The sequence below is a fragment of the Astyanax mexicanus genome, chromosome 21 (genome assembly GCF_023375975.1).
Source record: "Astyanax mexicanus isolate ESR-SI-001 chromosome 21, AstMex3_surface, whole genome shotgun sequence".
Lineage (NCBI taxonomy): Eukaryota > Metazoa > Chordata > Actinopteri > Characiformes > Acestrorhamphidae > Astyanax > Astyanax mexicanus.
Window position 1 is genome coordinate 16,987,623 of NC_064428.1, and position 13,796 is coordinate 17,001,418.

Here is a 13,796-nt window from a genome sequence, read left to right on the forward strand (position 1 = left end):
TAAAACACTGGCATCCATCTGCTCCACTGTTCACAAACATGAGCGATAACAAAAGACGACATATCCAGCATATCAATATACTATAATTCCCTACAGTGACAGAAGAGAACAGTTCTTACTGAAATAAGCTCTTTATTTAGGCACCGTTACACAAAGATGAGGATTGATTATAAATAATTTCACACACCCTCATCAAAATTTTGTATATTCTGACAGACTGTGTCCAACACTCACACATACTCACATCCACCCCTCCACCCAAAACACTATTACCATGACGCTCAGTTTTTCCATTAGAAGAAATACACTCAGTAGTCTGCAGGGAAAAAAAAAAAAAAAAAAAAAAAAAAACATACTTTGACAAAAAACCAAGAAACAAAAAGCCATCCATCAAGTCCATCCAAATAAAATCAGAGAATGAACTGCAGTCTCGCTTTATTGCTTTTTTAAAGTCAAACATGCTTCCAAGAGGAGATGAAGATTCATTCAGTAAAGCTCCCTAATATATATGTGTCAAGCTAAGCATAAAGTGCTGCTGGGTAATTAGAGCTTCATTTATGGCTACAACCAGCCCAGTATAGACCAACAGATTACAGACTGGGGGAAAAGAGAATAGAAAGGAAGAGACACCATACACACAAAGGCCAATCTGCCTGCTGCCACTGATGACATGAGGTTAAAGGGGAATTCCACTGTTTAGCAAAACTTCTACAGAAATAAATGGTAAATAAATTATCAAGAGGTAAAGAAAGTCATTCAGAGTAGGTTTGTGTGAAACACTCAATTATAAATCAAGTAAGAAATTTTACACCTGGTAACTTCATGCAATTAGTATTTGGATTGTATTCAATCAAATGTGTACAGTAATTTTTCAAGAATTCACATGTGAAAACAATGTTTTACACAGACATGCCAAATGCCAAGCCTGTACGGTACGTGGGTGTATGATCCGCACTGAATGCTAGAATGCTAGCTTGCCTGTTTGCATGGACAATTTAAGCCAGAAGCTGCCAATCACGATCATTACCACAAACTATGCTGTCCACTGTGGGTGATAATGCCTTCTATGATTTATTCCAATTATACTGTGGATAGAGGAATATTAAATGTCTGCAGAAATTTGGAATATAAAAATAAATGTTTGAGTTTAGTAAATAATGTTGACCTGCTGTGAGGAGGTTTGCTTCTGAAAACTCCTTTCCAACAGTTATTAATTCAAGAAATGGTTAGAAATGTGCTTAATAAACCATTTCACACCAAATCCACTCTGAAAGACCATTAATGAAATTCCCATTAAATTCAATGTAATGTATATATTCACTTGTGTAACAATACAAATTTAAGGCAATGCAGAACTCACATATACCTGCTAAATAAGTGTCTAGCATTCGTACTTTACCTCGCTCACTGCATAGTTGATAATATAATAACACTATATCAAAGGTTTCTTAAATATGCTTTTCAACAGAAACATGTTGTGCCAGTAACACACTTGGAGCTGGTTCTGGAAAACCCCGGTCCTGCATGTTCTCTGCTATTTTCTGAACTAATCAGCTCCAAACCTCCAAAATGCACAGAGTAGGAGGACTTTATCAGGACTGAGATCTGTCCACTGATTTCGTCACTTGATGAGATTAACACTTAATAGCCTGTGTGTGTCTGTGTGGTAGAACAACACCCATGACCCCCATACACATGATCACTTCATGTGACTCATATGATACAATCCAGATACTAGATGTTAGGCACATGCATTTACATTTATTAGTTTCATGCATCTCCAGCTGATTACTGTGCTGAATGGTGTTTTGGTTTTACTGGGAGGAGATCTGGTTGTCAATTGCATATACTGTACAGTACTATAACATGTGGCTCAAATGTGTATAAGACCACCTCCTAAAGTAGTCTGAGTGATTGGATTTGTATCTGTTTTAAAAGCATCCTGGGTGCATTTATGTGCAATTTAAAAAATTCCACTGACTTTTATGAAACCACACCACAATTAATGAACTAGAGAATTGTTAATAATGCTAATGGATGTCAAAAAGCTTTATGCTTCTAAATGATACATTACTGAGATTGATATTACAAGACATAAATTTACTGTCTAATGACTGACACAGATAGTTTTTAGAGAAGGTTGTGGCCTAAATGCAAAAATGTTTATGTAGATGGTCAGGGTGCAAAAATACACGTACTGCTGGGTTTTATAGTAAATAGCTATATTTGTGTTGTAGTATGGCCCTATTATTTCGATTATTAACACTGACTGAATTAACTGAAATTTAAACTAAAGTTTAAAACAGATTTCAGATATAAAGACAGAAACACAGCAAAACCTAATATTCTAAATGGGGAGACAAAAACAAAAAAAATCAAATCAAGAAAAAAAAAAAAAGAGATTCATGCCAAACTCACTCTGCATGACCATTACCAATTCTACCATTAAATGTGAAAGGAATTTGGATCAGTGGAATTTGACCAAGACACATGGAACATATCATCGCTTTGGAAAACATCTCATTGCTCCTTTTGTATTCAGGAGAAAAGGGAAAGTTTAATGCTAGTTAACATAAAAGATTTTAGTGAAAGCCATTTCAGACCATTTCTGTCGGCCCATTTTCTTAATCGAAAGTCCACACAATGTATAGGGCAGATAAAAATAGGACAATACAACAGCGATGATACAGTTCCATGCATTCTAGTAGTACTCAGGAAGCTCATATTAGCAGTATCTCCGGCTCGCTGACAGCACAGTAGAGCATGAAGCCCATCTCGTCAATGTCGTCCTCACTGAAGCCCTGAAGCAAGTTGACAGCAGGCTTAAAATAACTGGGCAGGACCCCCATCTCCAAGTAGCCGATCAACTCTGTAATGGCTTGCTGGAACCGATCTGCAAAAGCCGATTCGGACCAGTCAGATTCTTTCTCACTCATGTGTAGAATGACATTGCTTAGCTGTGCACCCGTGAGCCTGTGGAGAGCGGGACAGTTCCGGCACACGGCTTTTAACGTTTTGAGGCACTTTCTTCGGACCTCTGATCCTCCACCTGATTGGTCGAGGCTGGCCAATCGGGCCGTTTCGCTGGTGTACAGGCTCTGGTACCACACGTAGTCAAAGGAGCCGGTGATCTCTGGCTGCGCCGCCAACGTCATCTCCCCCAGGCGCACCATCGGCAGCACGCTGATAAACAGCTTCTCCTCGTCGTCGCTGGAGTTCTCGCTCAGGCTGCGGATTTCTAACTTGAGCGCTGGAGAGCCGAGAACTGGCCGGACCTCGCACTCCAGCGTTCCAATCAATGACGGCCAGTTCATTGACTCCATTATGGACTTGCCAAGCTGCTCTGCGACAAGTCGGGATGAAAGGTACCCGCCCAGGAGGTGTCTGTCCCAGTAGCTCCGCCCACGGGGGAAATACTCGAGGTTTTCTCGCCGCACCATGCAGTACTGAGGATGGCCCAAGAAAGTGTCCTCTCCTGCTATGGGGGTCCAGAGACTAGACTCCAGCTGTAAACAGACAGACAGGAGACAGCACAAGATCTATTATTTAGCAACTACTCGAAATTATTCAGTACAACTATAAATTTATTCAGTAACCACCAATTAACTTTACGTATCTGGTATGAACTGTTCAGTATCCAATACAATTTACTTTGTATTCCCCAAAAACTATTTAGTGCCTATTTAGTTAATAACTATGTAGCATCTGCTATGAACGAGTCAGTATCTGCAAAGAGCTAGTCAGCAGATACTGAGTGATTAACAGTGGACACTGATTCATCTATAGCTAACTACTAACTGATTTTTTTTAGCATCCACAAGAATTATTCAGCATTTACTTTATTCAGCATCAGCTAAGAACGATTTAGTATCCACTTTGAACTTTTGAGTATCTACTATAAATTATTCAGTAACTATAATGAATACCTTCGGTTTGAAAGTTAGAGAATACATAAAAATGTATTGTCCTATACCAGGGGTGTCTAATATTATCTGTAAAGTGCCGGTGTGAATTCATGGTTTTCTTTAAATTCAGATGGAGCTCTCCTCATCTCACTCGTGTAATCAGTTAGACTCAGTCTTATGTGGTGTAGCGAACACCTGCAGCCACACCACAGTGTCTAAACAGGTAACATGCTCTCCAAACTTTTCAGTCTAAGGGTCTTAAAGTTAAAACATTTACAGTACCTGCAGCGGAATTAGAAGGCAGGCATGATCTGCTTTGACCACCTGCAGGTCATCGAGCAGCGATCCCCCTAAAGTCATCTCTCCCAGAGGCATGTCGGCGTGTTTTGAGTGCAGGAAGGCGTGGATCTCTGTGGCGATGTCCAGAGCACGCTGCTTAGCCCTGGACACCTCATCAGCGGGCAGACACACGCGCGTACGGTAATACTGCTGCAGGCGGTCTGCAAAGGTCAGCACACACAGGTCCATCCGCCTGCGACGAGGATTGGCTTCAGCCTCATTCTTCTGGGGCTGGGGCAGTGGAGCTGGCTGAGACAAATCTGCTACAATAAAACAAGAACACACACAAAAGCACAAGTCACTCACAGCGTAATTAATAGTAGTAAGAGTGACCACAGCTCCACTGCAGTAAAGAAATTAAATCCTTTAAGACCTATTTAAGTGTTTATGTAATGCTTAAAAAGGTAAATTCAGTTAGTTAGGTATAAAAGACAAGCATTCTTTCAACAGCAGCCAGTATGTGAGGTACCTTTCTTGGTTGCTGCAGTGATCTGTTTCATGACCACGCCCTCAATGCCCTTCCGTAGGAGTTTGGGCGAGGCACCAACCAGACCAAGCTCTTCCCAGCTGTCAGTCATCTTCTTAGCAGGCTTCTCATCATCAGGAGGCCGGCCGGCACGTTCTATCAGCTACAGAATACATTAATAAATACAATTATTTATATATATTTAACAAAAATGTTATATAATACCTACAAAAAAACACTATACAGATCTGACATTCTACACCCATTACCCATTTTATCCAAGCATATATGAGCACTTTGTAGTTCCATAATTATATTCAATTAGTAGTAATTCTGTATCTGTTTCTCTGCATACTTTATTATCCTCCATCCACACTGTTCTTCAGTTCTCTGTCAGAGACAGAGGTTGATCTGTAGCTGCACAGATTAGCCTTAAATCAGTGGTCACAGGATGCTAACTACAGGATGCTGCTGGTGGACTATTCTTTGTCCAGCAGTGACACTGAGGTGTTTAAAAACTCCAGCAGGACTGATGTGTCTGATCTACTAGTACCAGCACAACACATCCTAACACAATAATCACCAACATGTCAGTGTTACTGCACAGTTACTGTTGCAGAACAATGAAGTGCTTCTATGCAGAAGTATGAAGGAGTGGGTGGTTAAAGGTTATTACATGAAATTTCCACTGAGTTAAGAGTCTGGGTTAATTTGTGTCAAAAGCCATATCAGTGTTTGCCTACTGAGTACCTGTTCTATATTTTTATTTCAGAAGTAATTGATTCATTGTGGAACCAGGCTAAAATGTTGACATTGTGTGTAGAAGTGGGACAAATTAGTGATGGGACGATACACTTTTTTCAGCTCCGATCCGATACCGATATAAAACTGATATAAGATTGCCGATACCGATACAAATCCCGATACTTTTAGTTTATTAATAGTACTATGATTAAGGTTAAATAATGAGGCTGAAACAGACCACACAGCCCTTTTAAGAGTATCCACAGATGCATTTAATGTAAATTCATTCAAAAGTCATTTATTTGACACACTTCATATGCAATTACACAATAGTTTCCTTTAAAATAAAATGTTTGAATTTTTGTAAATATAAAAAAAAGTAAAATATTAAATACGTTAAACATTAAATTCAGGGCATTTTTTGCAACGGTTGTGCAGGAGACTTTTATTTTGACAGGTAGCATAGAGGATTAGCTGCAATAGCTAACGGCTAACTGGCGATGCTAACTGTATTTCCGAGCTAAATTAATCACTGTTTTTTAATAACAGATTGATTTCTTAGTGCTGGTTAGGGTTGGTAGGATCTGTGGTTTGATATTAGATGTGGATTATGGCTGTAGTTCACTTAAGATAGTTATTTATTACATTCACAATGCCGGAATGATTTTGCTAGCTAGGCTAACAGACTGCAGATCATAATGGAGATGGCTAACGGCTAAGTGGCAATGCTAACTGTATTTCCGAACTAAATTAATGACTGTTTTTTAATAACAGATGGGTGTGTTTGTGCTGGTTAGTGTTTGTAGATGCTGTGGTTTTATAGGATATGTGGATTATGAATATAGTTTACTCCAGTCTGTAGTTATAATACCTTCACAACACTGGAATGCAGCTGCTGTCAGTTCAGTGCTAGCTAGGCTAACAGACTGCTGGTGTTAATCTGTTTACCTCTCAGACACTGACTTTACGTGTACCGTTCTGCTGTACAGCGTTTCCAAAGTGAAAACTCTCCAGATAATGGACTTTTTTTGTAGATAAACAGTTAAAGTTACTCAGTCAGCCGCAGACTGAAGCTGCTGGGGGTTCAGGGTAAACTGTTAAACTGGAATCCTGATCAGGGATGCGTTTTGTGTTAACGTTATGGCGGATTTATTGTTCAGCTCTAGCTTTGGACTGGAATATGGATCGGTAAGTGGATCGGCAGCGCCCGCCCGATATCCGATTCATCGGATTACGTCAATATCGGCCCCGATACCGATATTGTATCGGATCGGTCCCATCTCTAGGACAAATGCTGCAGGTTTTTGGGAGTAGCAGGTAGAAACTGAACAAATTTGAGCAGGAGCAGGTGGATTATTCAGGAAGAATAAAAAAAATGGTCTCACAGATCTTTAGTAAAAAACAGAACACACTTACACTGTGTAATGCAGATATCTGTGTGTTTTAGGTTTGAGCATTATAGCCTACATATTAAGGTGATTCTTTAGAAATACAAAAGGCCTAAATTAAACAAAAATATTATAAAGCTTGGTAGTTTTAAAGGCAAAGCATCAGCTGAGTGTTTTACACAAAGCATATATATATAGTTTCTACAGTAACAGAAAACCAACTGACACTAAATCAGTGATCAAGAGTCTGTGGGCTAGAGAAATGAAAGCCAGAACATCAGACACACAAACTTTCAAATCCTCTATAGAAAAACATTTTTGCTTCTAATAATTTAACAGCACAGTTTCTATAAACAACAAACTGTGGTTACAAACATATAAAGAGAGATGGGCAAAATAATCATTCATATTAATACATTTCGGAATGGTGATAAACAATGCATTTATGGTGATGATCATCTTCTTTAACTACTTCTCATTTGTTTAGTCCAGTTTGCAGTGACAGTTGGGTAAGCACTAAAGCCAGGTCACCTCTGTCGCTATCAAGCTCTACCAGCAAATGCTAAGGTCTTCCTTATGTCTCCTCCTAGTTGGTCATGCCTCCTCCTACAAGAAGTGCCCAAGAGGCATCCTTATCAGATGAACAAGCCAGTGCCTCAGCTGGCTCCTTCCTCTTAATGAGAACACACTACCCAGGCCCCTCCTGAGACCCTTTCAGATATGAGCGGTAATCAAGGAGTTTTACGGAAATTACCCTGAGGTACCTGACTGTACTGACGTTAAACAGACTTTATAGCTTTGTTTGTGTTTAACAAAGTTTTGAATTTATGATCCTCCTTGTTTGTTGACCAAAAAGCCTTTAATTTCCCTATGATACTCCCAACTCACATGACCTCTGGTTGCAGCCAGACAGTGCTGGGCAAGAGTGTGGTGGTATCACTGACTTCCTGAATTTACATCTGAACATTTCAAAATTACTATTCTTGGACTGAATTTTTCCAACAAAAAAAGCTCCATTCAGAATACTGTCAAGTCCTACTGTCAATGCTTATCTACAATGTGTTTCTGGGGAATAACACAGCCAATAGTCTTTAAATTTCATATTAACCACAAGGTACCGGCCAAACTCCCTCATAAAAACACAGCTAGGAAGTAATCAGTTCACCTTTTTCACAGCTAATGTGGCGATTCCCAGCACTGCAGCCCCGCCTACTCCAAGCACCAGCCTGGCATTTGACAGGAGGAAGTCGATGATGGCAGCGATTCCATCTTCCCCCCGCCTCTTACTTGAATAATACATCCCTCAGCCTGTAGGAGCACAGAAAACACAAACAAGTCAGAAATGTAGAAGTTAAATGATCAGACCTATTTAGAACTAGGTGGGCAGAAGTGTGAAAAGCATGGGGGCCTTTAAATCCCCTATTTCCTACATTTCTCTGCTCATTTCTTTCCACTTTGTGCACTTACATCTGTGTGGAATTATTTAACATAAAAAGTCATCATTTCTTTTAATAATTTCTGGTCTATTTTCATATATAAGGCGCACTGAATTGTAAGATGCATTTTAAGAGACACTATAAGGAACTTCTAATTCAACAGATCTCACCGCTGGGTGGTGGTGGTGGGAGGTTGCTGGCTTGACTAAGTTAAGTAAAGCTAAGCTAAGTAAACAAAACTGTAATAAATAAAGACTTTCTTTTAATGTCAAACGAGAACTGTATGTTAATCTACACAGATTTCTCTCCTATTTGGGGGAGTAAAGCACTTCCATTTATTTACAGTAACCTTAAATTCCCGAAATTCTCCAGCACTAAGGCTGGAGCTTTAGCATAAGCAGCTAATTGCTAGCCCGAGTGTTCCGGTAGGCCAGGGCGATATTAGCTAGCAGTTTGTCCCACTGTTACGACTGGTCTAGGGATATAGGCCAGAAATGTTATAGTGGGGAAATGAGGAGTGTAAAAAGAAGAATTAACAAAAAGAAACACACAAGACAAGGCTCCAAAAACGTTTCAAATATCAAAAGTGTATTAACAATTATTTACAAACAAATAAGCCATCTCTCCAGGGGTAAGCAAGGTCAAAATAATAAACAAAACCCACTCTAACTCTACCCACAATTCTAACTAATCTAACCAAATGAAAAGCAAAGAAAATACAGAAACTAACCCTAACTCCCTAACTAACCATAAACAGGAGAAAATATATGTACAACACAAATGGCACTTACCCCCTTCCGGCACAAACACAGTGAACACAAAGTTAGCTTGTTTTAACACAGTAAATGCGCAGGCTACAGTCTTATATACTCCCCTCTGTATGGCAAAAAAGCTAGCGCAGCGGATAATGCTAATGCTGCTCCAGCAGTACTAGCCGGGGTTAAGAGCAGGCTACAGGCCGATACTACTCACCTCTTAATGGCGACTGAGCTAGTGCAGGTAGTGGGCAATGCTTATGCTGCTCCAGCAGTGCTAGCTGGGGTTAGCAGCAGGCTACAGGTTGATAATATTCACCACTGAATGGATAAATAGTGGTTAGCTGGTAATACTAAAGCTACTCCAGCCTCGGTGCTGAAGAACTAAACTGAAACTCCTGTATAACACTGTACTTCAGCGGAGTGGCCTTACTGCTTCTTACAACCTGACTGGTAAAATTCATTTTAAAAAGGTGCACTGATTAAATTAAAGGATTTTAAGTGCACCTTATAGTGCAAAAAAATACAGTACTATATAATGCTTGAACCTAAATATCATATTCCATGCATTTTTTGGCTTTCAGACAGACTGCCTAAAATGGGACATGCTGGAAAATCAGGGTTAAAAGTGCCTGTCAAAACAAAGCCAAAGAGTGGGTGTGATATCTGCCCTGCAGCTATTGATATGAACTGCTGAGATATGAAGAGTTGAACAGAGTAGAACAGACTGGTACAGAACAAGTTAAGAAAAATAGCATAGACTTGTGAACCACTAAGGCTAGCATAGACTACTGAACAACTAAGGTAAATACTGTCATGGACTACTGAACCTCTTAGGACCTAAAAATCTAGAACCTGAAGGAAAAGGTCATATTTCATGTGCTTTTTAGCATTTACTTTGACAGCTTACATTTTTTTAATCAAATTTGAAATGCCTAGATGAACGTAGAGTAGCAGAGGGAACAATATTCACCTTACAGCTAGTGCTATAAACTTCTAAAACATTACTATAAAAACATATGGACTACTGAACCCCTACCATAAAGACAAGCATAGTCTACCAAACTACTAATGTAGAGGCCAACATAGATTACTGAATTTCTTCTGTAAAAACTAGCTTAGACTACCAAATGACAACTATGGAGCCTAGCCTACAGACTTGCATTGACTACTGAACCACAAGCATAAAGGCTATCAGACTACTACACACTATTGTAAATGCTAACAGACTACTGAACCACAACTGTAAAAACTAGCTTAGACTACTGAACCACAACTCTGAAGCCTTGCATAGAATAATGACCCACTATTGTACAGACATTCACAGACTATTGAACCACTTTCATAAAGGCTAACAGCCTACTAAGCCGCTATCATAAAGGCCAACAGACTACTTAACCATTACTGTACATGCTACTGAACCCCTCTCATAAAGGCCAACAGACTACTGAACCCCTATCATAAAGGTCAACAGATTACTGAGCTATTATTGTACAGACTACTAAACCACTTTTGTAAAGGTTAATAGACTCCTTAAACACTACTGTAAAAACTAGTATAGACTACTGAGTCAATGCTGTAAATCCGATCCTAGAAGACTGAACCATTAAGGTAAAAACTAGCATAGATGACTGAATGTCTATTTTAAAAACTAGCATAGACTACTGAGCCGAGCCTAGCTTAGACTACCAATTCAATACTGTAAAGCTTATCATACACTACTGAATTACTAAGGTAAAAACCGGAATAGATGACTAAACCTCTGACTAACTTAGACTACTGTATCACTAAGGCAAACACAACACACACTATTAAAAATATATTTTTTAAACTGAACTTGTACCTGACTGTCAGACACCCTGACACACCACAAAAAGGGGGTGAGAGTTTATGACAAGTGACTGTACCTTTCAGATTTAGATCCTGCACCTGACACTTGCATGGGGTGAATCAGAAATAGCCATAGTGGATCTCCACCGCACTGCATGCAACATGGACCCAGAGGACATCACCACAGCAAAACGTACTCAGTTTTTCTCAGCAGCTGCTACCCCACCAGAGTTAATTTTAGACTCGTCTCAGCCTACTGACTTTGTTGTAATGTTGCCATGATGAACCTTACATGAGCTGTAGCAAGACATCGGAGTACGGTTCAAAACTTGACCCAAACATTACAACCTGATCAGTAGAGGGGCACACAGGGTTATAGACCTACAGTTTGGACCCATGTTTATACAGACCAGCCAATGTGAGTTGGACAAGCTTTACAAAATACTGACAAAAAATCTAATTTAATCAAACTAAAAAAAATAGCTTATAGTGCACAGGTCAGTTTGTGTGAAAACATTTTAATGCAGAGGGCTGGGTTCCTCTTCATGGCTTAAGCCTGGTCCTGGACTACATTACTTTTTGAATGGAAGGCAAATACAGTACACAAACAGGCTTAATCCCTTTCCAGGAAAGCAGCCCAGAATGTGTTATTCATTTCTTTTCTTTATTTTGTATGTGAACGATCACACTAAGCACCCAGCATAAACCCAAGCATAAAGCCTATTATAGACGACTGCAACACCACTGGAAAGACTAACCTACACTACTGAGTCACTAATGTAAAGACAAGAATATAATACAAAATCAAATACTAGCCAGACTTCTGAATCATTAAATTAAAGCCTAGCAAGGACTTTTAACGATATATGCCTAGTATATATTTTTTAATCAATATTGTTCATGCCTACTGAACCAGTACTTCCACAGCCAAGCACAGACTACTGAATAATTTCTGTAAAGCCCAGCGTACACTACTGAATCATTCTGTAAAGCCTAATATAAACTAATGAATCAGTACTGTAAAGCCTAGCATAGACTACTAAGTAATTTCTGTAAAAACTGACAGACTACAGAATCAGTACGGAATCAACCTTGCATAAGCTACTGAATCAGTACTGTTAAGTCTACAGAATATTCACTGTAAAGCTGAGCACAGACTACAGAATCATTATTGTAAAGCCTAGCATACACTACTCAACTACTGCTCAGTACTGTAAAGCCTAGCATAAACTACTAAATCATTACTGTAAAGCCTAGCATAAACTACTAAATCATTACTGTAAAGCCTAGCAGACTGCTAAAAAAAGAAGACCATAGACTACAGAATCAGAACGGTACTGTAAGGCCTACCACAGACTACAGAATTAACACTGTAAAGTCTGGCATAAACTACTGAATCATTGCTGTAACGCCTAGCATAGACTATTGAATCACTGCTGTACAGACTAGTACAGACTACTGAACCACTATTATAAAGGCTAGCATAGACTACTGAATAGTTTCTGTAAAGCCTAGCATACTGAATATACTACAGAATCAGCACTGTAAAGGCTAGCATAAACTACTGAATCGGTAATGTGGAGCTGAACATAAACTACTGAATAATTTCTGTAAAACCTAGCAAAGACTACAGAATAATTACTGTAAAGCATTGCATAGACTATTAAAACAGTACTATAAATGACTACTGAATCAGCACTTTAAGGCTTAGCATAGAGTAGTAAATAATTTCTAGAAAACCAAGCATAGACTACATAATCATTTCTGTAAAGCCCAGCATAAACCACTGAATCAATTCTGTAAAGCCTGCCATAGATTTCTAAATGATTTCTGTAAAGCCTAGCATACTGAACAGACAACTGAATCAGTTCTGTAAGCCTGCCATAGAATACTAAATCATTTCTGTAAAGCCTAGCATTAACTACTGATTAATTCCTGTAAAGTCTGCCATAGATTACATAATTCCTGTAAAGGCTAGCAAACTGCATAGACTACTGAATCAGTACAGTAAAAGCCTAACCTAGGCTACTGAAGCAGTACTTCAAAGCGTACCAAGTACTACTGAATCGCAGTAAGCCTAGCACAGACTACTGAATAGACTAGTTACTGAATCACTCCAGTGATATCAAGCACAGACTACTGAATCACTGCGGTCTTTGTTATTCAGTTATCTCTGCAGTAGGAAGAGAAGGGTTTATATAAACTAGCTAACACATCTAGCTAAGAATAAGATAGTTAGACAGCTAGCTTAGCTAACGTTATATATATATATATATTTCAGAAGTGCTGTATCAGTCTGATGTAACTTGCTGAGTGGAATATGAAAGGTCTCTCGCTGCGTCAGGCAGGGTTAACGTTACCCAAACTTTTGAATCCAGGAGCTGGTAAGGCGTGAGTTTGTTAGGTTGTTAGCAAGGTTAGGTTAGTTTGATAGCTGAAGAAAGTTTTTTTTAAATCAGACCTCTTAACCCGAGTCTATCTGTAGTCCAAGTTAACCCTAGGACTTTAGTTTAGAGTGTTTTAACCCCAGTTTAACCCCCTCTCTCCGGGTCTGCTCAGCTCGGTCTGCCGTTGTTGTTGTTAGCATTTCGCAGCTAACACGCTAACTATAGCTTAGCGCTAACTAACTGCAGCGCACGCGCCTCTGTTCTGACCTTTAAATTCATATTAAATATCTCTTACCGTCTCTCTCAAACTCCCCCGCCGCTCATACTGAACTGTCCGGCTCTGTATTCACAGGTTAAACTCGTTTAATAGCGCTTTATTTTACTCCTCTACTCCATTCTTTCCGTCGCTCCGGCCACTATTGTGAACTAGCAGAGCGAGCACGCAGGGGCGGGGCTTGGGTGATTGACGAGCGCTTGGGCCAATTGTAGGCCAGGATTGTGACGCAGCCGCTTGTCCTGTTTGGTATCAAGACGTGTAGTACGTGC

The 13,796-nt window shown here is 39.5% G+C and overlaps 1 protein-coding gene across 3 annotated transcripts; it reads right to left on the reverse strand.

Moving 5' to 3' along the window:
* Positions 1 to 112: 112 nt before the first annotated feature.
* mief2 (mitochondrial elongation factor 2) lies at positions 113 to 13,714 on the reverse strand. 3 transcript variants are annotated; one of them, XM_022674892.2, is made up of 5 exons: positions 13,546 to 13,714; positions 8,008 to 8,150; positions 4,714 to 4,873; positions 4,188 to 4,504; positions 113 to 3,506 (listed from the first exon to the last, which is right to left on the reverse strand). In XM_022674892.2, exons 2-5 carry the CDS (start codon positions 8,140 to 8,142, stop codon positions 2,721 to 2,723), a joined length of 1,398 nt encoding a protein of 465 aa, XP_022530613.2. In that variant the 5' UTR covers positions 8,143 to 8,150; positions 13,546 to 13,714; the 3' UTR covers positions 113 to 2,720. The 3 variants fall into 3 exon arrangements, with proteins under 3 accessions (XP_022530613.2, XP_022530612.2, XP_007260336.3); XM_022674891.2 differs by lacking the exon at positions 13,546 to 13,714 and adding an exon at positions 10,941 to 10,961 and having other exon boundaries at positions 4,188 to 4,507; XM_007260274.3 differs by having other exon boundaries at positions 329 to 3,506; positions 4,188 to 4,507; positions 13,546 to 13,713.
* Positions 13,715 to 13,796: the final 82 nt, after the last annotated feature.

Coding starts and splice junctions, on each gene's coding strand:
- mief2 (XM_022674891.2), bottom strand. CDS start 8,142: ATGTATTATTCAAGTAAGAGGCGGGGGGAAGATGGAATCGCTGCCATC. Junction 4,874..8,007: donor CCACATTAGCTGTGAAAAAG/GTGAACTGATTA, acceptor TGTATTCTGTAG/CTGATAGAACGTGCCGGCCG. Junction 4,508..4,713: donor CACTGCAGCAACCAAGAAAG/GTACCTCACATA, acceptor GTTTTATTGTAG/CAGATTTGTCTCAGCCAGCT.